We start from the raw sequence: 27416 nt of genomic DNA, 5'->3' as shown, positions 1-27416 counted from the left end.
GGACTGATCTACAAACAATTTTTTTGCACCACTATAGATTTTGTTTCACTGATGCAACCAAAATAGATCTAGCTACACTGGTGAGCACCCCTAACGTAAATGCACTTAAACTATTTAAACTTAATTTGGTAATTTAATGAGTTAAACTACATCAGTGTAAACTCTTTTTAAACCTATCTAAGTACAGCTACATTAAAGTATAACTAAACTATCTTTAACTAGATTTAAGTGAAAGATGCAAGTTTTCTAATTTAGATAACCACCAATATCCAAAAGTAAGGCTTATCAGTTTGTAGTCTAGAACTAACTGGGCATTACCAGCCTGTAATATCTGATAATAAGAGGGAAAACATGTTGTCCTAACCAAACAGCTGCAGACTTTCTGGCTTTATTCTCATTTTATCAAGATAAAGAAATTTGAGATCTATTGAAGGAATGGATGACTTTTAGACTACAACATGTTCGATCAAAAAATATATAAATGGCATTTTGATTAGATATAGCTCAATAATACATGTTTTAGCTATCACTGCATTATACTACAAATGCATTCTGCTAGCAGTCTGCCCCCAAGTGGAGCCTGGGTTTTTATCTACTTGTCCTTGCCCAACTTGCCACAGGAGGTCACCAGAGCCCTTTTACTGTTTTCGTACATCTTTTACCTATAGCTCCAAGCTTCTCCAGCATGTGAGCTGATTCTGGGGAGATGATGCAGAAACTGCAATGCAGGGATAGAAGATGTTCCTCCAAGTTTCAGATCCTAAGCTTTATGCTTTGCCAACTTTCCATGGCCACTTAAGCTGGACGATGGTTTTAATGTGATTGACCGCAGTTGTTCTAGTTCTTAATTGTAAAAGGCAGAATACTGCTACACAAAATAAGAAGTAAAACGCTTAAAGGGGAAACCGTGGAGGTTCTTAGTATCAAACAATCCAATAACTTCTCATTCTTCTAAAAGTTTTAAATTATGTTGTGGAACCAAAAATGGTGATGCTATGACTGGGAAGGAGGAGGGGAGGGGGACTTTTAACTTATAAAGCACCTTTCATTTGATTATCTTAATGTGATTTTTAAAAGGTTGTGCCTTACAGTGCCTCTGAGAAAGATAGTATTATCATCCACACTTTTTCCAGATGAGGAAACTGAGGCAAAGGCCAGTTAAATGATTTGCCTCCATTGTCACATTACAAATCAGTTACAAATACAATCCAGGAGTCCTGAGAAACTGTGATGTTAAGCAGTTCTCTAGGCAAAGTCCTTCTTTTAATTCTAATGCATCATTAAGGAATTCAGAAACAATAAGGTTTCCCACAATAGTTTCCTTTTCCCTTCTGTCTCTGCAGCAACAGTGAAGTGGGAAAGATTATCCTCAGAATCTCCTTTCCTGACATCAGTAAGTGATGCTTTGTCAACAAGGAAAGCTTTTTAGTCTACACTGAAATTGACATTAGACACTGGCTATATCAGTTTCAGATCCACTCAGAATAGAGAGGAAAAGAAAACTGATGTTTGCCACATTTTCAGGCTCCTAAGAGAGAATCTGCAAATAATGGGCCATTAAGTATTGTTAGGCTGTCTCAAACTGAAAGAGACACTGTCAGGAAGGTCAGACCCAAAATTCTGGTTTTCTTTAAAGAACATAATTTTTCCACAACCTATCAGTGAGAATGTATTCATGACATTTAAAAATAATAAGTAAAAATTGTTGTTTTGCCTGGTTTGCAACCCAAACTTTGTAGCACAGACCCAGAATCTGAAAGTGACTAAAACAAAATGAACCTGACTGGTCGATTTTCATTGTCCAAGATGGGTGAAATTCCAAAAGTAGAACAGCATTAATGATAAAAATTAAATTACATTTGACAAATTTTTCAGTTTTAATAATCACAGCTGGCGGCAGGTCACCCAGAGAAGCAATTTTGTGTTTTGAATATATGGGAACCAGCTCTTCCTTTACTTTAAACTCTGTGCATTAAACCCATTTATTTTTATAGCAGCAAAGAATCCTGTGGCACCTTATAGACTAACAGACATTTTGGAGCATGAGCTTTCGTGGGTGAATACCCACTTCAACAGATGCATGTCACCCACGAAAGCTCATGCTCCAAAATGTCTGTTAGTCTATAAGGTACCACAGGATTCTTTGCTGCTTTTAAAGATCCAGACTAACATGGCTACCCCTCTGCTAATTGATTTTAATGGCACTGTTCTAGATTCACACCAGTGTACTTCATATTAAACACTATTCCAGCCCCACCTTTGTTACAACACTGAGCTTCTCAAGATACACCTTGCTTATTCTTTTTGCCCTACTGACAAACATATTTTCTGAGGCGCAGACTCCATCAATTCTGGTGTGTAACTCGCTGACACCTTAAATAAATAAATAAATCTAATATGATGGCCTCGGTTACAAACCAGACTCTTTTTATGATGTCAGTTTAAATTCTCTTTGGCAATTTCAACTCTGAATGTTTTGTAGTTACTCATTTAGGAGACATTGGTGATTTAAAATTCAGACAGATGCTCTTACTACTTCCTGCACATTAGCACTGGCTAGCTCTGTTGTCACTTGTGGTGCACTTAACACTAATCTGTTTACAGTAAATTGCACTGAAAGTCAAATATTTTTGTTTTTTTCTCTTGCTGCTGAATTTTAAGATGTCAAAAGTTACTATTTCTTTTTTTTGTTGAAGTCAGTTTTTCCCCAAAGAGAGTCACACTCATGGCAGACCAGCCACAGGCCTGCCTTAGGACCGAACATGACTATATCCCTTTTAATCTGCAATATGCCGTTTTGTTGCAAGTGTGTCAGAATAAGTCACTGCTAACAAGTGTAATATTTGAGTCTTTTTATTAATTTATTTGTTTAACAAACAGGATATTTAAATCATACTTTGTAGCAATAGCCACAACCTAGAGAAATGCCTTCTTGAGAAATTCATGTTACAGAATCTCTCTGTTAGCTAGCACAATAACCCTCTTTCACAGTGGTGTTGGGGGGTGTGTGTTAATATTTCACTGTTGTGAAACGCAGCTGTCTGAGAAGAACCCAAGGTAACTTTACTAACTCTAACCAAGGGGAGTACAGTATGCAAACTAACTTAGTTATTTCCTTCATGGTTTCTGTTGTTTAACCTATATTATCCTCTGTGGAGCTAATGCATGGAATAAAGGATCATATATGTCAAGGCTAATATCAGATGGTTGCTTCAATGCTACTGGGAGTCCAAGCCATGGAATCACCTGAAATATTTTTATGAACTGTCTTTAAGACAATAGTACAGAATATATCTGTAAAATGATAAGCACTAAATTAAACCTAAAGAAAAATACATTCCAATTTAATACATCTGCTTAGTAACTTGATCCATTTGCTGTATAAGAGAAGGGCTCATACTACACTGTCGTTGTATCCAGTGCTGTATCTTCTATCGGCATTCCAAAAGTGTCCTATCCATAAGCTTTCTTTAATGGAAGTTGCATGAAAAATATGTGGTGCAGGGAGCATTATTCTGATGACACAACTTGTTTTTAAGTTATAGATAGGTCCTACCTTTTTAACTCATAACAGTGCTTTGCATGGATTTTATTTAATTTTTGCCCTGGCACTTTTTTCTGGTTTAGACACTTGTGGATTTCTATTAAAACAAAACAAAACAAAACAAAACGGACCTCTCCCTCAGGGACATGCCATCTTGTGCTGTGATCTTGCAAGATCTCAAGCAAAGTCAAATTGGGCCTGTTCAGTGCTTGGGAGCAAGATTGCCAAGGAACACCTTCAGGAAATGGTTGGTGGTAAGTAGGAGCAATGTGCTACTGGAGATTTGTCTTTCACATTAAATGTAAACCCAAAATCCTGACTGTAGATGGTAATTTACAATCCAATGGCACTTTTCATAGAAGTTGAGTTGTTAACTGGTGTCCTTGACAAACTTCACCTTAGATAAATATATTGTCTACCCAAATTCCCTCTGTAATTTTAAATGTTCCTTTCACTTCCTGCCTTAAATTATGTTGTTGTGTTGCTTTGTGTCTATTTAGGCAGCTGCTCCATTTAACCTCAGAGGTGAAGGTTAAACTGAACTTGGTGTAAAGTACTTCTATAAACGTAAGATCATTATTACTGATGTTGACTAATTGCTTCAGTATTTAAAAACTGAATATTGTATACTAGAAAGTGACTCTTTATAACCATCCATTGTAGTAATTCTTCAGGGTTTGACTGTAAATCCTTTGCAGAGCCCTAAATTTTCAAAAGGGATCAGTGATTTTGGGTGCCTCAATTCTGGGAGATCCAAATTGAGGGATCTTAAAGGGGCTGATTTTCAGAAAGTGTTGATTTTCTGCTTTCTAGAAAATCAGAAACCTTTAAATTGTTTCAAGTTCAGCAGTCAAAAATTGTGGCAGACAAAATCCCTATTGAAATCCTGGCCATAATTTTTTTGGGATAGATTTTTTCAAAGGCGCCTGAGAGAGTTAGGTGCCCAAATCCCATTGAAATTTAAGGGAAAACACTGAATGCCACATCCTGGTCAGGATTGGTGTGTATATACTGTGTACCTACACTGTCTTCATCTGCATATACACAACATATTTAATCCCTGGTCAGTACTACCAGTTATTGTTGTCGCCAAAATATTATGGAGATGATGAACAATAGACAATGTAGTTACTAAGGTACTCTGCAGTTATCAGCCTTTCATGTAATAATACACTGGAAAGTGTCACCCCTTAACTTTCCCAACCTTTAGTACTTTCAAAAAATAAATCTCCTAAAATCTTTGGTGAGACCAGGCACCCAGGACAAGGGACTTGCTTCTCCAGCTTGGAAGGAGAAGCACTAGAGTAAAGATGTCCCAAAAATGCAAGCAAGCTTCACATTGGAGGTCAAGAGAGATTTTAATATAAATTCAGGCATACGTGGACTTTTTAATATAAATTAAAATAACACATTTAAAAATTCAGTGACTAGCATCATTTTGCAGTGGAACTGCTACCCATGTTTTTCCTATTTAGGTTGAAAAGTTGGAGGAAACTTTCTAACCACAAGGGAGATTGGCAGGTGGAATATTTTCTCCCAGGGAATTGCTGGATGCCTTATCCCTTGGGTTAGGAGAGTATGACTATATGGCTAAAATTTAGGTATTGGAACCTCACTTCCTGGCTCGGCAATACATTTGCTGTGTGACTTACATTCTCAATGCTTCTGTTTCCCCATCTATGTAATGGGGATAATTATGTTTAGCCATCTTTGGAAAGTGCTTAGAATTTATATGGCACTTTTCATCCACAAATTGCAAATTGTTGTTGTTGTTGCTGTTGTAGTATTACTGGTAAAGGGTCTTTTGAGACTCTCTGAAGGAAGGTGCAATAGCAGTGCAAAGGATGGTTATTAAAACTACTTTGGATAAAAACCTGGTGCATATGCTTTAGAGAACAGCCTGATGGTGATGCACTGAATCTTCCAGTTTGCAGGGTGGCATAATCCTAGATGAAAAGAGATTGCTCAATACAGCCTTGGCATCAGTCTACCACCCACTCAAGAATTAGACCATAGTGCCAAATAGACATGATTACACAGTATGAAACTTAGTCCTTAGCAGGTTCTTCATGGCATCTCTACCACAGAGGTCCCTCGCTCTGTCCCTTATGTTTTGTTGTTCTTCTCATGGGCCTGCCTACCTTAACAATGTCCCCAAGGAACTCCGGTGCTGAGCAGGGCAGGCTGCTCTTCTAAACCTGCTGGGAGATCCTTTCTAGTCCTATAGCTTTGGTTGGGAGGAAGAGGGGCAGTGCATTATTTCCTTGTCTCAGAGGTGATTACCTCTGCTGTGCCTTGGGTGCTGGGATGCACCGTGCAAGCAGCTGCCCCTTGCCAAATGATGGTGCTGCTCCTGCAGCCCTATAGCTTTAAGAAAAAACGCAGCTGTTTGTTATCCTCCCTCCCAGATCTCATGCTTGCAGGGCCAGCGTCTTTCCCATTGGCTGTCTGCTCTCCAGCTGTTGTCTGCTCCCTGCAACCTACTACTCCAGGACGGTGCGGGGCGGGGAGATGGGCCTGTCCCTGCTGGTTGATTGGTCTTCCAAAAAAGGGTTGTGCTTGGCCCCAACCAATCGTCTGGATGTTGCTATGTGCTAGTTGGTGAGCATAGGCACAGCCAGATAGCAGTCAGAGCTAGCAGGCTCTTCTGAGCAGCTATAAGGGGGCGGGAGCTGCCGAGCTGCCTGGAGAGGAGGCTCCTGGTCCGCTCCAGCCGCCCCGCTCCGTCTGCACTGGGGACGCTCAGAGGTGCTGCGGTGGGGCTGGTAAGTGGCTGGGGGGAGCGCATCAGGGTTCTGCGTCAGAGAAAGGGGGCAGTAGGAAGGCTGGGGGAGGGGACAGAAGCGGCGCGGGGGCACTGGGACAGCGAACTGCTGCGGACGCTCTGAAAATCTGTCACCTAACCACAGAAACCTGGGCAACAAAAATATGGGCTCCCCGGACGGTGTGCATTGGGGGGGATGTCGGGGCAAGGAGCGCCCTCTGCCCAAGGCTAGATTTGTGCCTTGAGGCCGAGGCACCTTAGGCGGGGGGAGGGAGGGTGGGTCGTGACAAACCTAGCTGCTGCAACTGGAAAATGTAGCATTGTTTTTTCTCCCTTCACTTTAATCGGATGCTGTTTGTCCCCTGGAATGAGGGGCTCCAGGTAAAAGCATCTCTGTAGGAGCGTATTGCACTGATTTTGGTGGGAGGGTGAAGAAGGGAGACGTCTTGTATCCATTCAGAATTCACCCCCTCTTTGTAATTTGGAGGAGAGGTAGCCCTCTACATCCTTCTTTCTCAAGGGATCCCAGATTTGGAAACTACACCTTCCCCATTCTGAGCCACCCTCTCACAAGTGCTCCTACCAAACACCCTCTGCCTGCTGCACTTTGCTGGGGGGGTTGATGTCAGGCAATCCATGCTCTGCAAAGCAGGGGCCCCTGGACTGATTGGGGGGTGTGAAGATAACAGGCATAAGAGCTTGAAAGGGGCAGAAAGTGCACAAATTAGCTTGCCTGTTTAAAACACTGTTAGGGTGGAGGTGTCTTTGCCTTCTTCTGATGATTTAATTTTAGGAAAATCCATGTGTCTGAATCTGATGCAGTTACAGGAGTTGCGGTTGTGTATATGTGGAGGTCAGATACCGATGATAGGTTGATATAAGTACTTAGGCGGGGAGAGTAGTTCTGAATTAAGCTGATGGCTGTACCAATTGAATGCATAGCATAAGGCTGGGGAATCAGAAATCCTGAAGCTCATTCAAGCTAAGCCTGAAATGGAGAAATGATTTTTTTATTTTTTTTTTATTCTTTTTTTTGGCAGGGGGAAGTAAGGGACGTGATTCCAGAGGCAGAGACGGTAGCTCTTCTTGGGAGGGTTCTAGTCTAGGGCTATCCACCCTGCATGGCTGCCAGGACAGCCAAGAGGGTGAGCTGCTGTCCAGCTCTAAATGCCATGTGACTGGGTCTATTTATTAACACTGCCAGTGGGCCCCTGGAAACTGGACCTTTCCCAGCTCAGGCTGGGGGCAGCAGTTCTGTCTGCTTTGGAGGAGATGAAATCACTGCCTTGTTTGTGGTGCAAAGGAGAAATCATGAGGCAGGAGGAACAGCATGGGGAGAGGGGACTGTCATCTCCACACACGCAGTTTTGTGCACTGGGGAGGTAGTTCTCTATGGCTTGCTGCACAGCATCTCCTAAAACCAACACCCTCAGGTAACTGGGATCAATGGCACAGTCCCTGCCACAGATATCACCCTGTTGAAGTGTGGAGCAGATTTCCCCCACACTCCAAAGTGTCTTGATGGGGGTCCTGGGGCATCATGCATCAGAGCTAGGGCTCCCCTGCTGTGTGGTGCTCTGCACAAGCTTCAGTTTTTGATCCAGCAAGACACAGGGGTTTGAGATTATAGGAGAAGCTGTGGACCAAACTGTGCGTCCATAATACAGTATGGGATTGAAACTGTTGCATTTATGTTTGTTTGGAGCCACAAAGGATTTCAAATGTTCTAGATTAAAAGATGGTATTGCAGGACGGAGGTTAGAAAAGCAGATTAGAGCTAAAACCAAAAATCTAGCACTTATGTTTGTGTGTTTGCCCTTTGTCCTCAAGTACAGAAAGCATGTTTAGTGTTCCCATCCAGTGGAGAGTAGGTAAATGGGGAGTGGTGGTGATGGTAATATCACTGGTCTCCTACTATTGCACTCTTCAGTCACCTGGCAGTTTCTCCAAATGGTAACTTTCTGCCAGTGCATTTTCATGATTATTGTATTTAACATTTATGTTGCAGTTATGCCTAGAGGCCTCAAACAGGTTGCATCCTGACTGTACTAGACACCCTGCAAACAGTAGATACCAAGGAACTAATTATCTGAAAGAGGCTTCCACTTATAAGGGGCATCTTAATTTCCCATGCATAACAGAAGACCCCTATTTACTTGGCATAGGGTTTTAGTGGGATTAGCAGGGCCATGATCTCCGACTTCCTTAATATAAGTGCTTAGCAACCAAGATATTTGGAAGTAAGTGCAGAAGAGGCTCCTTTTCCATTCCCATTGGATTAGCTAAAGCATTCCTGTCCTAACAGACAGACCAATAAAGCAGACCTCTAAGTAGCTGGGAAGACCAGGTTAAGCTCTGGGGACACCAGGCAGGAAATAAAGGTAAAGTGTTTCACTTCTCTTCCTCAGGGAAGATGTCTTGGACACTAGAGTGTAATTCTGTACTATTTTTGGTTTGTTAGGGCTCACTTCCAAGGGCTAGACTTCAACTACAGGGTGTCAAAATCTGAGTAGCAGTGGCAGAACTAGATGTGTAGTTGAATTGCCTCTTGGATACTTTGAGTCTACAGTTTTGTGTCATGGAGTTTCTAGTGTGTGTGTGTGTGTGTGTGTGGTGAGGTGGGAATAAGGGGGACGGAACTCAGATGGTGGGTCTCTTGTTGACAAAGGCAGCATCACTATCTGTAAACCTACATTCTCTCAAATGTGTTGCGTCTCACTGAATAACTGAGTACATGGTACTAAAAGTATTTAATTAAGTTCACTTGTCGCACGGATGAAGATACTGGCAAGCATTTTGGAAAGTGGAGACTATTCCATAACCCTCTTCTGGTTCTCAGCAAGAGTTGGGGAAGAGGAAAAAGCCATTCCTCCCTTTCTATTGCACTGGGCACTGCTTTCCATCATACTCATCGACGCTTCTCCGGTCACAAAGGAAGTGGTAGAAAACCCATCTGCAGTGAAGAGATGGCTGCATTGGACATCAGTCACCATGTAAACCACCCATGTGGCCTAGAAGATGAATACCAGGCCTTGATTACTTGAGCTTAAGCAAGAGTTCCATTAGCTGTCAGCAGTGAGGCTCTGTAGGCTTTATCTAGGCCAATGAAGTTATGGCTAGGGTTATGGGCTCACCCATTGGTCAAAAGCAGAATCAAGATGTCCTTTAAATTATTTTCTTCCTCATGTTGGAGGCCTGCAGATTTGTCCCTTCAGATTTCCCTTTTTTTCCGAGACACGATCACAAAAGATCCCACAATCCAAAGGCTCAGGGTGAAAGTTACCTCTTCCTTCCAAAATCCTCTCTTGCTCAAGTTTGAAGAAACTGGAGCACAAAGATGAGATTCTTCTGGCTTTCTTGCATTCATAAGGCCTTTTCACCTCTTTGGGCCAGAGGCTCAGCTGGTGTAAATCCACATGTCTCCATTGACTTCAGTGGAGCTACGATGACTTTTTCACCAGCTGAGGGTCTGGCACCCTCTGTCTCGCTAGTGGAATTAAAACTGCAGTCTGCTCTCCTGGGGTGGGGAGAAGTTTCCCTGGTGAACTGCTAGATATGGCATCTGGGTCTGAAGACAGCTGATGTCCTGGTCCTAGGTCATGCTTACCATTGCACCCCCTCAGTCCCTGCCCTTTTTCATCGTGGGATGAGTGAGTCTGGCAACTTTGTTCTCATCTCTCTGCAGTGTCTTACTTGCCTTTGGGTTCTACACTTGCTGGAGCATGACTCATAGCCCATGATATCTGCCTCACAATATATCTACCTGCCTAGTCCAGGCTTTTTGCTTTGAGACTGTTCTCCCAATGTCACTATCAGTCAGTCTAGTTTGAGAGCTTTTTCACTTGTTGGTGCTATATATAGGCTTCTTCCTGAAACTGGGGGTGACTTCACTTCAGGAAGTTCAAGTGTCACCAGACTGGCTATGCCACTTACAGCTGCAGGAAATACCATAATTAATAATACTTAGCCCTCCCACATCTTGCACACAACAATCCTGAGGCACTTCACAAACATTAGTTATGTCTTATTGCATTACTGTGATGTAGGTAAATAATATTATCCCCATTGACTCATGAATAAACTAATGCACAGAGCAATGATTTGTCCAAAGCCATGTAGCAAAAGTCACTGGTCCTGGCCTCCAGTCTCCTTTTGTAACTGAACTACTGTCTGTCCCAATGATGGTCTTCGTATAAAATGTCCAGTTTTGTGATAGCAGCACTTGGAGAAGCAGGTCAGCAAAGCTTCCCAAAAATATGTGAAGTTTTTTTATTCTCTTGTGCTGCAATATTAATTCTATAGGTCCAGCTATTCCTGTCAAACCAAACAGAGATTATTGAAAATACAGAAGCTAAAGATGTCTGCTTTTGCCCTTCAAAGAAGTTTTTACCAGCTGTATACAGTGGGGATAATTCTTATTTACGTCAGAGGGGTGTTTGTGAGACTTAATCTGTTAATGCTCTTCAGTTAAAGGATATCTATAGGCGTGGAAAAGTATACATGCTGTTGGATTATTATGCTGGTGTTCAAACCGTTCCTTAATGTGAACACTCCCTTTGTCTTAATGAAAAGTTTTTTTTCTCTCAGCTATCGCCTGAGAGTACAATTTTCAGCAAACATCTTATCTTATTAAAGGTGCAGCTTACAAAACATTAACAGATATGAGATTAGTTCAGTAAGTTTTTACTAAATGTAAGATTGACTAGTTTGTCCTGGTAATGTCCAAATATTCCAATTTAGGAGGCAGATGACTTACTAGATAGAATAATGCGGTTTCTTGAAGTGCTATAGTATGCCAACAAAAATAATTAACATAATCAAGGCTCTATATCAATGTGCAAATTGCTCTGTTAAAATAAATGCACATTTGAGTGAATGGTTTAACACAGATAGTACACCTCTACCTCGATATAACGCGACCCGATATAACACGACTTCGGATATAAAGCGGTGCTCCGGGGGGGTGGGGCTGCGCACTCTGGCGGATCAAAGCAAGTTTGATATAATGCAGTTTCATCTATAACAGGATAAGATTTTTTTGGCTCCGGAGGACAGCATTGTATTGGGGTAGAGGTGTAGTATCAAACAAGGATGCATTGTCACCTCTCCTGTTTGATATTGCTATTAATTTATTATGAGAGAAAAGTGTAGATGGATACAAAACAGGCATTGTCTGGCTTAACAACAGTACTCAACAAGATGTAGATTTTGTTGATGTAGATCTTCTAAGCAACAGCTCAACAAACGTGCAAGCCAAGACCAAAAGACTATCCACCATTGTTTAAAAAAGTAAAGACAGGGTGAATAATTAGTTATGAAAAAAACTAATCTAATGAAAACTCCAGCAACTCCCAAGTCAAGCTTTATGTAAGAAGGCATACAAGAGCTGAGTCAATTCAAATACTTTGGCAGCAACATGCAAGCCAATGGGATATTCAGAAGGAAATAATCTCAAGAATTGGCAAAGTGGCAGCTTAAACAAGATGTGATCATCAGAAAATCTACAATTCAAAGACCAAACTACATGTCTTCAACTCAAATGTTATTTCTACCATAATCTATAGATGTGAAAGCTGGAAATCCACTAAAGGTACAGATGGACATCTAAATGTCTTTGAAAGCAAATGCCTCAGAAAAATACTAGATATTCAATGGAATGAATTTTTAATAAATGCTAAGATTCATCAGAGTGTTCAACAACTCCTTATCTCTAAAGTTATCGAGAAAAGAAGATGGAACTATCTGGGATGTGTGTTAAGAATGAAGCCACAGTATGTGCCATGGCAGGCAAGCCACTGGGTAGCTGGAGGAATACGCAAAAGGGGATGATCAAAAGAATCCCTCCATCAAACAGTACTTAGAGAGGAGAAACTTATGGGACTGCAAAGAGTGGTCCAGGATAGACAGGGATAGTGGAGCGGCATTTATGCCCTAAACAAAATGTATTGCCATGGGAAGGATTCACATTCAGATAACAGAGTAATGTAAGGAACACAGAAGCAGCATAATAGGGTAAGACCATTTGAAATGTGAGTGTATTTCACTATTAAAAGGGAAAGAAAAAAAAATTGAGGCTACAAATAAAAAATGTTTCTATGTCTGCAGTAAATGGTTCGTTGTATTGAATGGGAAGAACCCTTCCTTGGTGTCCTCATTCAAGTCATAACCTAGATTGTAAGATCTTTCAGGCAGGGCCTGTGTCTTTGTTCACTGTTTCAAATGCCATTTACACCCTATGATGCTACATTATTTTAAATAATAACTTGAGAATGTTACCATGTCCTGATACTGTGACTCCTATTTTAATTACAGGTTTGACGTGTAGTTTACCTCATATAGGAATATAGCTGAGGGATGAGGAATTGCATCTTACTACTATACCTTTTGGGTGATTGCTTACAATCTCACTTTAGTCTACTGAAGTTTTGTTAAGTTTAGCCAGTTCAGGTTAAGGGCTAGCATCACATTACACAAATTGTTAGGCTGTAAGTAAGTGTGTGTGTGTGTGTGTGTGTGTGTGTGTATTAGTTCTTCCTGTAGATCTTATTTATTTATAGCCGAAGCAGGTTTTGCTGGTAGGAGCAAAAGCAAATGATTTGTTTCAAATCCCTTCTCCCTGCCAGCCATGCACCTTCTCTACATGTTCACTTTTCGCCTGCAGTTTGGCAGTCCACACTGTTGTCTGTCTTAACTGGTTATTGAATTGTAGGCTCAGCTGTAATGGAACTGACATGAAAAGCAAAGGTGGGCGCCCTGCAGCTACAATGCTTGCCCTCCCTGCCATACGTTAGCAGTAGCACTGACTTCTCTGCATTGCAAGGTTGCTGCTGTCTGACAGCTCCTCAAAGACTGTGAAGAAGAGATTTAGCTGTTCGTTGGCCTTTCGTTAAAGGGATGGGTCTTGCGCCTTTGCTCGCATGAGTAAGGCTGCAGAATGAGGTGCCAGGAAGACAACTAGGTTTCAGGCCAGTCTTGTAAGTGATATTGAAAACAGAAGTCATGTGTCCTTTGTGTTGAGCTCAACTTGCAAAAGGGGAGTTGAAGGTAACCAAAGTAACTGTGTGTGTGTTTTTTTTTTTGTTTTGTTTTTTTCAATTCAGTGGCCACGTGAAAATCAAACTGGATATTTTTTTTAAACAGTGCATGAGTTCTAGAATACAGAGAGGCAGGGAAGGATGGGCTTGTGATTAAGGCACTGGACTGGGAGATGGGGGTTCAGCGGCTGCTCTTCTGCAGACTTCCTGTGTGATGGAGGGTAAGTCACTTTATCTCTCTGTGCCTTAGGTTCCCCATATATAAAATGGGGGATAACACTGTCACATGAAAATGTTTTGAAGATAAAATAATGTTTGAGGCATTCAGGTGCTACACTGATTAGAGGCCATATAAGCACCTAGTTTTTTAAATTAAGATATTACCTCAAAATTTGGTTGCTGAGTGATGGAAGAACACTTAAGTAGATTAGGCCTAAAATATAGATCTTGTTAAATATCTGTACAAAGCCACATATATAAAAAATACATACACGCACTGTGAATAATAAAGTATACATCCATAGAGGGATAATTAATAATTTACTAACACTGATAATCATTTTATCAGTTGTTATAGAATCCAAAGGTTTGTTTTAACCATCTGTAACACCTGCTCAAGGGGTTTTAAAATTCAACCAAAAATTACACCACCTTCTCATGTCTGTAACATGCATATAATGTATATTATTTCTTTATAACTACTTATAAATGTTCCCTCAATATAAATTATGAATTGTATTGAAATAATTTTTTTTATGTAGAGAATGCCTAAACCCCAACCCAAAGGTTGTGCTAACACTTGAGAATCTGCAAGTGAAATGGAGTTGAAATTGTCTATAAACAAAAGGGAAACTGACTAATCTGTTATCTTCCAAACTGGTCGAAATGTAGAAAGTAAAGCAGCTACATAAATTGATGGAAAAATAAATATAAGATTTGAATCAATTATTTGTTTTAACAATCTAAGGAGTTAATAACTGAAGTAATAACTGTAAAAACAAACCAATATTTCTAATGTCAGTATCCCTTTAAATGCCCATCTCAGGTTTTAAATACAGCTTCTAAACTGTCTTCACAGAAGTCTTCTCCTTAGAGAGGATCTGAATGGTTGGAGCATGCCCTGAGTCTTGTTTTGATGGGAAGACTTGTAATACATCACATACTTGTAATACATCACATGGCATACTGCTGTGTAAAAGATACTTTAAAACATGATTAATATAATTGCAATGACTGATTTAGTATTGATGGCTAAATCGGATGCAGTTTGTCTCAAGCAGGGGAAGGACTGATGCTTATCTGCTGCATGTTTTGACTTTATCATTTGTGTTGAGGTTGTGCCCTTGAAGCTGAGGAGAGGGAGATGAACAGAAGAAAATGCGAACTACCCTTGCTGCTAGTCTGTCATGATTTCCATTGTTAGTGTTTCCCTGTCTCTTTGGGCCAGAAGGCCCAGGAGTGCCATACGGAGCTTACACACTGCCCCTAAGGAAGTGCATGTCCACCTCACATAGCAGTGATTACTCTGTTTGATTAAGAAACACTATTGACAGGCTGCATGGAATGTCCCATCATCTGGTGTTTAACTGGAATCTTGGTGGATGCATTTCAGAGCTATGAGGGTGAAGGAATTAAAGGGTTTGTTGTCTCTGCCTCGATCCTCTTTAAACCCCTTTTCTGGATTCCCCTGGCGGTTCCTGTCTGAATTTGAGCTAATTACCCTTGATTTCAGAGCCTCCCACATTTAGCTCTTATGCTTATCTCTTCAAGCATGAGAGCCCATTCAAGTTCTGTCTGATGCTACAGAATCTTCTCTCCCCCAGGATTTCTGGTTGCCAGTGCTACATCAATAGGATAGACTATCCTTGCTGACTGTTTCTAGCAAGTGGTCAGACTGAGAAGGGTCAGGGGAAACAGGAACAGATGGTGATATTCTAAGGTTGCACCCAAAAACTAAAAGATTGCAGAATTAAACACCATTTGCAGCAGATTGTGCAAATCTTCATAGGAACATCCCTCCTCTTTCTTGCATGTTTGGATCAGCAGTGAAATAAGAAGGTTGACATTAAACTGATCATTATTAGAATTCCTACTAGGGGCAGTTCACCCCTCTTAGAACTATTGTGTCAGTCATCTGCAGACTCAAACAGATGTGTCCAGTTTAAATCTGGTTCATATTTTGAAGGTTTTCTTTGCATCCATAAGACTTAAACCTTAATTTTTTTAAATAAAGATTCAGATTCTTGAGCAAAAGATGGCAGCCTCCAGATAAAACTGTCAGTTCATAGAGATGTTGAGATTCACTCCCATTTTGACCCATGATTTGGGCAGAATATAAGATTACAACTTTTATAGGAATACCATAAAATGTGAATGTCTGGCATTGTTATAGGTTCGTGCTAAATCAGAAGAGTATAGCTGTGCATGGAGTGGGTGTTAGTGTAAGCCACTAACTAGTGTGAAAGCTTTGAAATGGAAAGTGCCAGATAATTAAGGTTTATTATGAGAGTAAACTTAAAGCTGACGAATTACCACAGCACTTTCCCAAAAAGGATACAAATCTAGGTAGGGGCCTATCCTTAACAAAACTGCATGCTTGGTGGGGCGGGGAGAGGGGAGACACCTGACCTAATGCTGGAGATAATGAATCTCCTGACTATCCACCCTCAGAATGGGGTGCACAGTTGCGTATACAGTGCTGCACAGTTGCGTGTACATCCTTCTTTGTCCATGATAGAACTGTCACTGTACAATCTCTTCCATCATAGGTGGGCACTAGAGAAATCTGAATTGCAAGCCTCTTGCTGGCTTGATTCTCATCATGCTACATTGCCTTGATGGGTGAAATAAACCCAAATATTAGAATCAAGTGAGAAAAAGACTCAAGTTGTATGCACAGTGCAGACAGTTTGATGACACTGTCTTTCCAAGAAGCAGTGATTGGCCAGCTGTGGTGTAAACAATCATTTGCTACCGAATGGTCTTTGAAGATCTCTGTATTACAGTGGGCTTGAGATTGGGACCCCATTGGGTTAGGTGCTGTACATACACATGGTGAGACACGATCCAGGCTCCAAAGAGCATCTGACTAGACAAGATATGAAAAAAATCGTATTTTTATCCCTGTTTTCCCAGCCCAGGCAGATCAATGACCTGATTCTATGAACCTGTGTACTGAACATCTTTAGTTCCCACTGAGTTGTGTGGTTTGGTTTTTGTTTTTTTGTTTGCAGTGCTGGGTGCTAAGTGCCTTTGATGATCTGTATTAAGAGGCTTGTCCAAGGTCACAAAGAGAGACAATGGCACAGCTGGGAATTGAACCTAGGTTTTCTGTGTCCCAGACCAGTGTGTTCACCAGAAGACATCCTTCCTCTTTTAAGCAGCAGTGTACAAATCAGCACCCAAACTAGTTTCCATCCTGTGGCTACCCAACCTAAAGCTCCATGACAAGTGAATGAATGACCTCAAGGAATTGATAGAACCATAAATGAGAGCCTGGTGGCTACAGTCCATGACCCTGATGAGACAAAGAGCTCTTTGAAATGCCCTGCACTGGAATTACACCCTGGGAGCAGGTACATCAGTATCTCCTCATATTCATGACTGGAGATACCCAAGAAGGGAGTCTCTGGTTTCCAAACGGACAGGTTTTTTAAGTACTCTGTATCCAAGCATTCCCTGTCCTATATTTAATTAGCATTTCTCATCTTCATCCTCTCAAAAAAGTTTCCACGCTGTGTTTTCTTTCTGAAGATGAAATGAAAAAGGCCCGACCCCTTAACTGCAATAGATATGAGTTTTAGGAAAAACTAGACTTATTTATATTTTCAGCCATTGTGTGTGACCTGCTTCAGGCAGCAGCATTGTCTGGCATGCATCTATAAGGATGCCGGTGCTTGGGATGGACTTAATTGTTGTTTGTTTTTCCTGTCCCAACCATGACTGTATTTCCTTCATGGGTGAGCAGCCTCATGAGAAAAGCTGCCATGGAGGACTGGGTGTGTGTGGAGGTATGAGTGAATACTTGCTGAAGAAGCTCTTGGATAAACATCAGTCTGATCACAAAACACCTGGCATGTTTTAGTTCCTGTAGAGAGATGTCATTAACTGATTGATTATTCCTGGAGTATTAGACAGCATGCCCCTAAAAAAGGGACACGTGCCTGTAAAAAAAACACACACACATCATTTTCTAGCAATTATCTCATTGATGGTTAGCTGTGGGAAAGGGTTGCTGCAGGATTACACTCCAGGACCCCCGGCACACACTAGCGTGGTGTGGTGTTTTTTTTGTTTTGTTTTGTTTTTAAACATGTTTTTTCGCTGATTATTTAAATCCCAGGCTCAAACTCCAGCTCCGCTAACTTCAATGGGCCTATCCTAGCAATGAATTTGGCTCTAAGTGTTGACTTTATTGGAAGGATGTAGACTCCTGTTGCTATGGTCTCAGTCTGGTAGAGTGGACACTGAGGCAGCTGGTGGTGACCATTGTGTGTGCCCCTCCCTGCCTGTATTTGTGCTTTTATTGTTAAAATAATAAACACTTTTTCTCACAAAGGCTTTGTCTTACAGAAAGGTGTTAATGCAATGGAGACCAGCCAATAGCAGAGAGAGCAAATGCCACCAGCATGGAAGATGAGTAATGCTAGATTGTGTGGCTGCTAGACAGCATGGCCTAGGATCATGACTTTGTTCTTGTCCTGTATTTGACTGAGTGAGATTGCCACGATGCATTAACTGTATTTGACTCATTACTACCCAGTTATGCTTGTATCTACTGCAGAAGAAAAGAATGCAAACCCTTGGTGATGGTGGGAGTGGTATATTGAGACCACAGTCTACTATTCTACACATTTTTCAGGTGACATTTTAGCAGGACTTAGGGTATATCTTCATTGCAAAGTAAAACCTGCAGCACTGAGTCTCAGAGCTCGGCCAATTGACTTGGGCTCGTGGGGTTTGGTTTGTGGGCCTAAACATAGCAGTGTAGACAGTTGAACTCAGGTTGGAGCCCAGGCTCCAAGAGTCACCACTCCCTCGCTAGATTTCAGAGCCCAGGCTCCAGCTTGAATGGAACATGTACACTGCTATTTTTGGCCCCATAAGCCAAAATCAATTGATCTGGGCTCTGAGATGCTGCACCAGGGGTTTTTCTTTATGGTGCAGATGTACCTTGAGGCTCTTAGAACTTTGTGCTAGTGCTCTCCTGGGCTAAAAAGACAGACGCTTTTGACTAGCACTTCCCTCCCTTTTAATGGTGATAGCACTAGGCCATAAGATGGTAACAGTGTTGTGTTCTGAACCTTTTTGTGGGTGTAACAATAAATAACATGTATAAAATATAAATTTAAAGTTAGTCACACCTACTAATGTATTCAGGGCTAACTGAGGCTTTTTAAAGCTATTTTACAATCCTAGCAGATGACCAAGATCGTAGTTTACTATTTGTGATCATTCTGTCTTATATTCAGCAGAGAGAGTGGTCTAGTCATGAGAGCATAGAAATGGAACCAGGAATTTCTGCCCCTTGCTCAGATATTATCTCACTTAAACTCTTTGTTCCTTTTTCCCCACCTGTGAAATTGAGACCATACTTACCCACTTCAGGCATGTTGTGAAAGCTGATAAGTTACAAACATTAACATGCTTTGACGGTGGAAAGGACTGTACAAGTGCCAAGTATTTTTATTCCTTCCCTTCCCCAATTAGACTAACTCCATTTCAGTGTCTCCTCCTCCCATGGGTCATGGCTGCCAAAAGTGCCCTTAGCTGGTCAACCATGGCACTGTTGGTGCTCCCTGCCTCAGTTTCCTTCCCTGAGATGGGTCCCCTCAGCTCTCCACATACCGGTCTGTGCTGGAGATGTGGTTTAGCCTTCTGGCAAATTGATTTAAAAAAAAAACAAAACACTTAATCCCTTCTGGAGTAGCAAAAGTCAAAACTCTTGTTTTGTTTTTTGTTCTGCCATGGAGGCTTCTCTTCAGCCCACCCTCTGGATCCTGTTCTCAGGGCCTGTTTCTGGGATAGAGCACTTAGCTCCCAGGCTGGTTCTCCTAGAGTACCATGCTCAGGGCCTTCCTTGGGAACCTGCCTGTTCCCCGTGGTTCCATTCTCCAAAATGAGCTTTCTCAGCCCTCTTGTAAGGCCCAGGTATCCATTAACTCTCACCTGACCCACTTTAATCCAGCCCCTCTTAGGGTAGGAAGCAACTAATTAATTATAGCACAGGTGTGTCTGGGCCAATCTCCCCTTAAAGGTGCCTGTGATACCTCCCCATTCTAACTGTGGTTCCTATGTTCCATTGTTCAATTATCTTGGGTAGGAAGAGTAGGCAGTTAACAGCGGAGATCACCATGACCGTTTCCTCTAGGTTTTGTCTAGACATTGTTTATGCATCCCTTTTGGTTGAGACACTCCACTGGCTGCTTTTTTTCTGACTAATGGTGCAGTACAGAGCCAGTGCTGCTATCTTAGGGGTCAGTCAGAAATGAGATCTGAATTGGCTTTAGGGTATGGGGGAGAGAGGGACAAAACAGCCTGTTAGTATATTCCCTGCCGTTCCTGCAGAAAAGAAGAGATAAAGTTACACTCTCTCTCTTACATGTATGATTTTGAAAGCAATCAGAATGAGAAGCCAGACACGGCTGCTGTATAAACCTTGGAAATAAGGTAAAGCACTTGCCAGTCTTTTTTCCACTGTCACTTTCCTCCAGCTGGTCTTTTCACTATTCTGTTCCTTTCTGACAGGGTTTGGTTCTTTGCCTTGGAATCCAGCTGCATTTGGCCCAAGTAGGAGCACATTTTGTCTCCTGCTTTCCTGCTCTTGGATGGCAAGGTGCATGGCTCACGCATTCTGGGCTCCAAGTTAGTTAGGATTTAGTATCAAATACTGAATCAGGAGTTTGGAATTTGGGGGTGGTTCTGTTGTCTTATGACCATGAATGCTGGCGCTCAGTTCAGGACAGTTGGGAACGTGTTCCACTTGCCTACATCAAAAGAATAGGGAGCAGAACAGATTCCTCTATATGTTTACTTGTCTTGCTCCTGTCATCATGTAATCTTAATCCTGAATTCAGGTCTGAGCATATAACCCCCTAAGCACTTTTCACCATAGAGGGAAACCAGTGCTCTCTAACCCAACACAATCTCAGTCTTGAAAGTCCTTGTGTACATGTGGTGGCTCTCATGTCTCTGATTTGTGACAAAAGACAAGCCCTGTTGACTGCTGTAATTCAGAGCTGTGACTCTGCTTACAGCACTGAGAAAGTTGGTAGTTTGCAGAGCCAACCTCGCTAGAGCCCTGTGCAGATCCAAAATTTGGATCCACATCCATCTGCGATCCACAGACATGCCCTGCAGATATGATGTGGATATCTGTGGATTTGCAGGGATCTTACTATCACCTGATCCCACTCCCAGTGAAGCCAAGCGGAAGACTCCCATTGATTTCAGTGAGAGCTGGATCAGTCTTATAGGATTTCAAAGCTGTGTGTCTGTGTTAGAACAGTTCTCACCAGGTTCCCTTTATTTTTAACGTGAAAGGACTAATCTGATTAGTCTGTTTTTGCTGAGTAGTATGATGATGATAGATCTGCCTCATCAGCAATTTGCAGAGTGAATAAGAATCCTGTCACGCACGCACGCACTCAGGGCAGCTCTGTGTGCGGGGCCCGGCGGGGAAGAGAGAAATTGCTTCAGGGAGCACAAGAAGTGACAACACTATCCAAAGAGACCACATTTCTGATTAGTTTTATAACTGATTTCTTATCAATATCTACCTCTGGGCACTCCCCAGCTCTATTAAATCATCATTTTTTGGCCCTGCCTTGTGTTGCATTTAGCATACATTGGTGAGCTTCTTAGAACTTTCCTTGCATAGTTATTAGATGCACGTGGTATTTATTTACTGTAAGAGTTGCAAGTAAAATGCTTTGCTTTTAGGTGTTGGCAATGGCAGGGAAGATGTGTTGGATACACTTTTCAGAAGAGCCGAAGTGACTTAGGTACGTAAGGCCTGTTTTCAGCAGTTACTTAGGAGCTTAAGTACTTTGAAAATAGATGTCTAAATCATGTAGGCACCTTTGCAGATTTTACCCATTGTCCTGAATGTGGACCCGAGGAAGGCTCTCTAGCAATCAGTGGTTATGTGTTTGGCTTTGTGGGTTGTAAATGTTTAACTGGCTTCTTCGTTTCCCCTCTAAGGGAATTGCCCCATTGCACTGATCTGCTTTAACTTATCATAGGCAGTAGCAGAGCTATAGGGAGCATAAGAGATCTCCCAAGCTGGATGCCCCACTCTGTTTTATATCATTCCTACTGAAGCTCTACCTCTGCCTTCTGAATAGCTTCATGATTTCTCTACATGCTGTGCAGACTATTCAGCCTTTTTGCAAGTGTGAGAGAAAGATGCAGCTTCCTAGATTAGTCCAGATCCAGCCACTCTATCCCTCCCACCCTGCCATGTTCTTGGTCATTGATGTAGTACAGCACATCCATCTGAGCAGTAGCAAAACTGGCTTAATATACTGCAATACTGAGGCATTTTAAATAAATAAATCCAGCCTAAATCACCAAGCTGACCTGGAAGATAATCAGCTATGCTTCAGGCGAGTTACTACTGCCAGCATGGAGTCCATCTCTTGTGCAGCTTTGTTTGGGTCACTCAGGAATTTCCACTATAAATCAGCTTATTGTGAGAAATAAATAAATCTTGCTGTATTTGTCTGACCCACACAGTGCAAATTCAGGAGAACAACAAGAAAATCACATATTTTATAAAAAGGAAAAATCCTATTGGGAGGAGCAGTCAGAGTCCTCAATTTTTTGAACACACGTCACTTTTTCTTTTTGGGGTGGGGGAGGGGGGGATGGAGAGAGCTGCTCCCTTCTTAGGGTATGTTCTTTCCACCCCATCTAAAGATACAAAGAAACCATTTTTATATATTGTATAACATACTGATGTAGGAGTTGCTGAAAGATCTTGTGCTCTGAACTGGTTACATTAAATATATTGGATCATAAAAAGTGTGTTCACAGTGATTGGTCACATGCCTAACAATTCCCCTTTCACCTAAGCATAGCCCCTACTTGATGTTTAGGGGGCAAGGCACTAAATGGTATCTTGCACTTACATAGTGGCATCCCTCTTTGGAACTTACAATATGTACAAGGTGGGCATATTTTGTTAATTCTCCATTTACACATGGGGAAACTAGGGTAGGAAGAGAAGGATGACCTAGTGGGTAGAGCACTTGCCTGGGACTTGGGAAGCTTTGCTTCCGCATTCTCCCACAGGCTTCTGTGTGATCTTAGGGAGGTCAGTTATTCTCTTGGTGTCTCAATGCCCCATCTATAAAACATATATAATAGCACTTCCGTAGCACCAGAGGAGTGTTATGAGGATAAACACATAAGAACGGCCATACTGGATCAGACGAAAGGTCCATCTGGCCCAGTATCCTGTCTTCTGACAGTGGTTGATGCCAGATGCCCCAGAGGGAATGAACAGAACAGGTAATCATCAAGTGATCCATCCGCTGTCACCCAGCTTCTGGCAAATAGAGGCTAGGGACACCATCCCTGTCAATCCTGGCTAATAGCCATTGATAGATCTATCCTCCATGAATTTATCTAGTTCTTTTTTTTTGAACCCTGTTGTAGTTTTGGCCTTCACAACATCCTCTGGCAAGGAGTTCCACATAGTGACTGTGCATTGTGTGATTAAAATACTTGGTTTTGTTTAATAGGCAGCAGGTTTAAAACAATTTCATTTGGTGACCCCTAGCTCTTGTGTTATGAGGAGTAAATAACACTTCCTTATTTACTTGTTCCACAACAGTCATGATTTAATATACCTTGAACGTATCCCCCCTTAGTCATCTCTTCCAAGCTGAAAAGTCCCAGTCTTATTAATCTCTCCTCATATGGCAGCTGTTCCATACCCCTAATCATTTTTGTTGCCCTTTTCTGAATCTTTTCTAATTCCTATATCTATATATACACATACATATGTATATATTTTTTAAGATGAGGAGACCACATCTGCACACAGTATTCTTATCTTTCCCTTTCTTAATGATTCCCAACATTCTGTTTGCTTTTTTGACTGCTACTTCACACTGAGTGGATGTTTTCAGAGAACTATCCACAATGACTCCAAGATCTTTCTTGAGTGGTAATAGTTAATTTAGAACCCATCATTTTATACGTATAGTTGGGATTATGTTTTTCAATGTGCATTACTTTGCATTTATCAACATTGAATTTCATCTGCCATTTTGTTGCCCAGTCACTCTCTTTTGAGACATCATTTTGTAGCTCTTCGCAGTCTGCCTGGGACTTAACTATCTTGAGTAATTTTGAATCATTCGCAAATTTTACCACCTCACCATTTACCTCTTTTTCCAGATCATTTATGAATATGTTGTATAGGACTGGTCCCAGTACAGACTTCTGGGGGACACCACTATTTACCTCTCTCCATTCTGAAAACTGACCATTTATTCCTACCCTTTGTTTCCTATCTTTTAACCAGTTACCAATCCATGAGCGGACCTTCCCTCTTATCCCATGACCTCTTACTTTGCTTAAGAGCCTTTGGTGAGGGACCTTGTCAAAGGCTTTCTGAAAATCTAAGTACAGTATATCCACTGGGTCCCTCTTGTTGACCCCCTCAAAGAATTGTAGTAGATTGATGAGGCATGATTTCCCTCTACAAAAACCATGTTGGCTCTTCTCCAACAAATTACATTCATCTGTGTGTCTGACAGTTTTGTTCTTTACTACATTAGACAGTGAGCTGCTCAGATACTATGGTAAAGGGGCCAGATAAGTACCTTAGATAGGAATAAATGAAGAAAGAAGCGAGTTGACTAAGATCTAACAGCAGGGTAGTGGCCAGGAATAGAACCGGGAATAGAACTGAGTCCCTCTTACTGTAGCCTTCTTCTAACTCCTCCATGGACCTTATGCTCTAACAATAGACCGTTATCCAAACTCTACCGTTGTTGGAAGTCACCTTCCCAGGTAGTGTCTGTTTGTCTGGTGTGAATTTGAAGCTATTAGCTATATTATTTATTCTTTTGTTTCTAAACTTAGGTCCATGTGAATCCGCCCTTTGCCTCTACCAGAATCTCTTCCTCTGAAGCCATCACCAGTGTGTGGAGCCTGCCCCACACCCATCACCTACCAAACCACGGCCTTTACCTGTGTCTTCCGCTGTTTTCCGTGCGACCCTTCTTGCGGGAGCGCCTCCTGGGCTACCCCAGAGTTTACGCAACATTCAGTGGCTCCAATGGTGAAGATGACGAGGTCCAAGACTTTCCAGGCATATCTGCCTTCATGCCACAGAACCTATAGCTGCATTCACTGCAGGGCTCATCTTGCCAATCACGATGAACTCATTTCCAAGGTACGTGCAAGAACCTCACCTTGCAGATGGTCAGGTTGAATCTCCCCAGGGAGGAGACATCCCTAATGTAATCTGAGACATGTATTAGGATTGCAGCCCAATTAAACTCCTTTCTCGTTGCTTGTGGAGATGTCTGGATTATTGGCATTGCAATTTGGGCTTTGAAAATGGATCTCCCTGTGATGGCTCTTGCAACTCTATCAGTCTTTTTGTTTTCATTTGATTAATAAACTAGCTTCAGGGCACAGGTTCCCAAACTCTGGCCTGTGGCACACTTGCTGGTAATCTGTGGAGAGCTCATGTCTCATCCCATGATACTGGCTCTCTTCCCCTTTGTTTCTTGATTCAAAACTAGATTAATAGATGGCTAGAAATTATATCAAAATTCTTACTGATACTGCTTTTTCATGTAAGTACTTGCTAAAGTAGCCACAGGTATGTTGTGAATTGACAGGGAGGTACCCACAAGACACTCTGTTGAAATGTGGTCCACACCATGGAAATGTTTGGGTGGCCCCTACTTTAAGGGAATTCCACTGTAGTTTGTTTTGAAGTATAAGGTAGCATCTCAGACTTGCTGAATTTGTGCTCAAATTGCTGTAGTTTTGTAGGCCTGTTAGCAAGACACCAAGGGAGCGTGGCTGTTAGAAGCAGAAGTGGAAAAGCAATGGGATGACAGGGTGGCACTAAGCCGCTGTTTCTCATACTCTGATCTGTGAAACACCCTGGGGAAGGGTTCTGATGGTCAACTGAATTTAAAAAGGAAAAAGAAGTTTTAAGAGCCAAGCAATAGGAGATCCAAATGATGGGATGGTGGAAATGGACCCATGAGAGAGCTCTTTCTAAAGTGTAGAAACTGCTGTTAGCCCTTTGCAGAGCGGCTATCAGCCCATTGTGCATTGCTGGGGTCAAGCATCAAGTTTCCAGGTCTTGGCTGCCTTGGCAGCCAAGCATTCCATAAAATGTATTCACCTCATAAAGTTTGGATTCAGGAAAAGCAGACACGCCACGAGATTTATTAGCTGAGACAGAGGAGGAAATTGCAGCATGGGTTCTTGACAGGCCCTTAAACCAGTTCTCAGCCACTTGGAACAGTGCACCCTTGAGACGGGCAAACCTAGATCTCATGGTATGTTGGTGCTTTGCATACTGTGTTTAGACAGTGCATGGTGCCATCTTTTTACCCATGTGCACAGAAAGGCTTTGGATGAATTACCTTGTATGGCGGGAGCCAGTCCCTGGCTTGTTAAAATGCTTGATAGCTGGGGGAGGGGGAGGGGTCTGTGTGGGTTCTTGTTGATGCTCAAATAGGGCACAGCTGCAAAAAACATTTCCTTCACCTGAGACTGGCTAGATGAAAGTTCTCCTCCCGATCCTGCTGAATGCTTAGTGGGCTCCATGGTGCTCCATGCCTTTTGTGACATGACTTCCCTGCTTGACGACTGTAACGCAAAGGACATCTGAGCACTCCAGCACTGACAAAAAGTCTTCCTAGTCCAGAACAGCCAGTCTCACCTGAAGCACCAGCCAGCACATGGCCCCTGTGCTCTGCTTACTGTACAGGCTCCCTGTGGAATATCAGCTCTAATTCAAACTCTGGCCTAATACTCAAGGCCTTCCCTGGGTAGTTTGGAGGGTTTCTCTCTCTCTGTGACCATGATGTCCTTCCTCAGCAGTGATAAAGCTGTCAGCCTCGAGTGCAGGAGACTGGGCTTCAGAGCCACTCCCGCTAGAGCACCTCACCAGAGGGAATTAGAATGGCCACAAACCTGTTCGCCCACAGAGAAAAGCATAAAACTTACTTCATTGCTTTAGTCTTCCCAAAGGCGCACCTAAATACAGTGAGGAGGAGGAAAGAGGGGTGAAGGCTAGATGCGAAAGTGAAGGGGTAAAATACAAAGCCCTCGTGGCTGCAGGGGGAATGGGGAGGAAAATGTAGGCCTGGCAGCCTGTTGTGATCTGTTTAATCTTGAGGAGAATATTGGATGCTGCAGCTGTGGGACTGTTATAAAGTGAAAGGATAGATCCTGGGCGTCCATGGGGAACCCCTAACAACTCACTTCTGAGGGCCATTTTCAAGGCTTTTGAAATATAAATACATGCAACTTAATCTAATGGTTAGAGGACTTGGAATTAGGAATTCTAGGTTCAAACCCCAGTTCTATTGTTGTGTGACCTGAGGCAAGTCACTTATTTTCTTTGTGCTTCAGTTTTCTGTATCTGTAAGATGGGGGTAGTAACTTCATACCACATATGGCTGCTGTGAGGATAAACTAGTGTGTAAAGCTAATTAGAAATGCTAAGTATTATGAATAAACTTGCTGCTGTAAATGTTATTCTGGATTAGCTTCCTTTTACATGTAAATTCCCCCAGCCCCTGCATTCTGTTCCACACACTTTTCCACCGCGCCCCCCGCTTAAAGTAGTGCAGCGTCTCTATGTGCTCCTCATTTACTTTCTCTCTCTTCCCAACTACTTGAGTTTATCTTCACTTCATAAAGCTGTTTGGAAGGTTTAAAATGCATCTCTCAGGAGTGGAGGGTGGAGACTCATACAGCATTTGTTCTATTTTATTTTTTAAAAATCCACTATAAAAAATGGTTTCCAACTATTGAAGTGGTCTTTGGCCATCAGAGCAGCTGGATTTGTGAATGGAGATCCTGA

General features: G+C 42.1%; 1 protein-coding gene across 20 annotated transcripts in view; it reads left to right on the top strand.

Moving 5' to 3' along the window:
• The first annotated feature begins 6182 nt into the window (after positions 1 to 6182).
• YPEL2 (yippee like 2) overlaps positions 6183 to 27416 on the top strand; it is a 90208-nt gene continuing 68974 nt past the window's right edge. For 5 of the 20 annotated variants that reach the window (XR_007770325.1, XR_007770328.1, XR_007770326.1 and 2 more), the window contains exons 1-7: positions 6185 to 6309; positions 13409 to 13563; positions 16576 to 16917; positions 17915 to 20011; positions 20090 to 20177; positions 21284 to 21345; positions 24440 to 24752. Coding sequence is in view for 15 of the 20 variants with exons in the window: in XM_050928859.1 (XP_050784816.1) it covers positions 24636 to 24752 (117 nt within the window). In the remaining 5 variants the exon portion in view is untranslated. Of the gene's footprint in view, positions 6310 to 13128; positions 13283 to 13408; positions 13564 to 16575; positions 16918 to 17900; positions 20012 to 20089; positions 20178 to 21283; positions 21346 to 24439; positions 24753 to 27416 lie in introns of those variants that run through there. The other 15 variants (XR_007770329.1, XM_050928874.1, XM_050928862.1 and 12 more) reach the window with 14 other exon arrangements.

The sequence above is a fragment of the Gopherus flavomarginatus genome, chromosome 19 (genome assembly GCF_025201925.1).
Source record: "Gopherus flavomarginatus isolate rGopFla2 chromosome 19, rGopFla2.mat.asm, whole genome shotgun sequence".
Classification (NCBI taxonomy): domain Eukaryota; kingdom Metazoa; phylum Chordata; order Testudines; family Testudinidae; genus Gopherus; species Gopherus flavomarginatus.
This window is presented reverse-complemented; position numbering and strand designations above follow the sequence as displayed.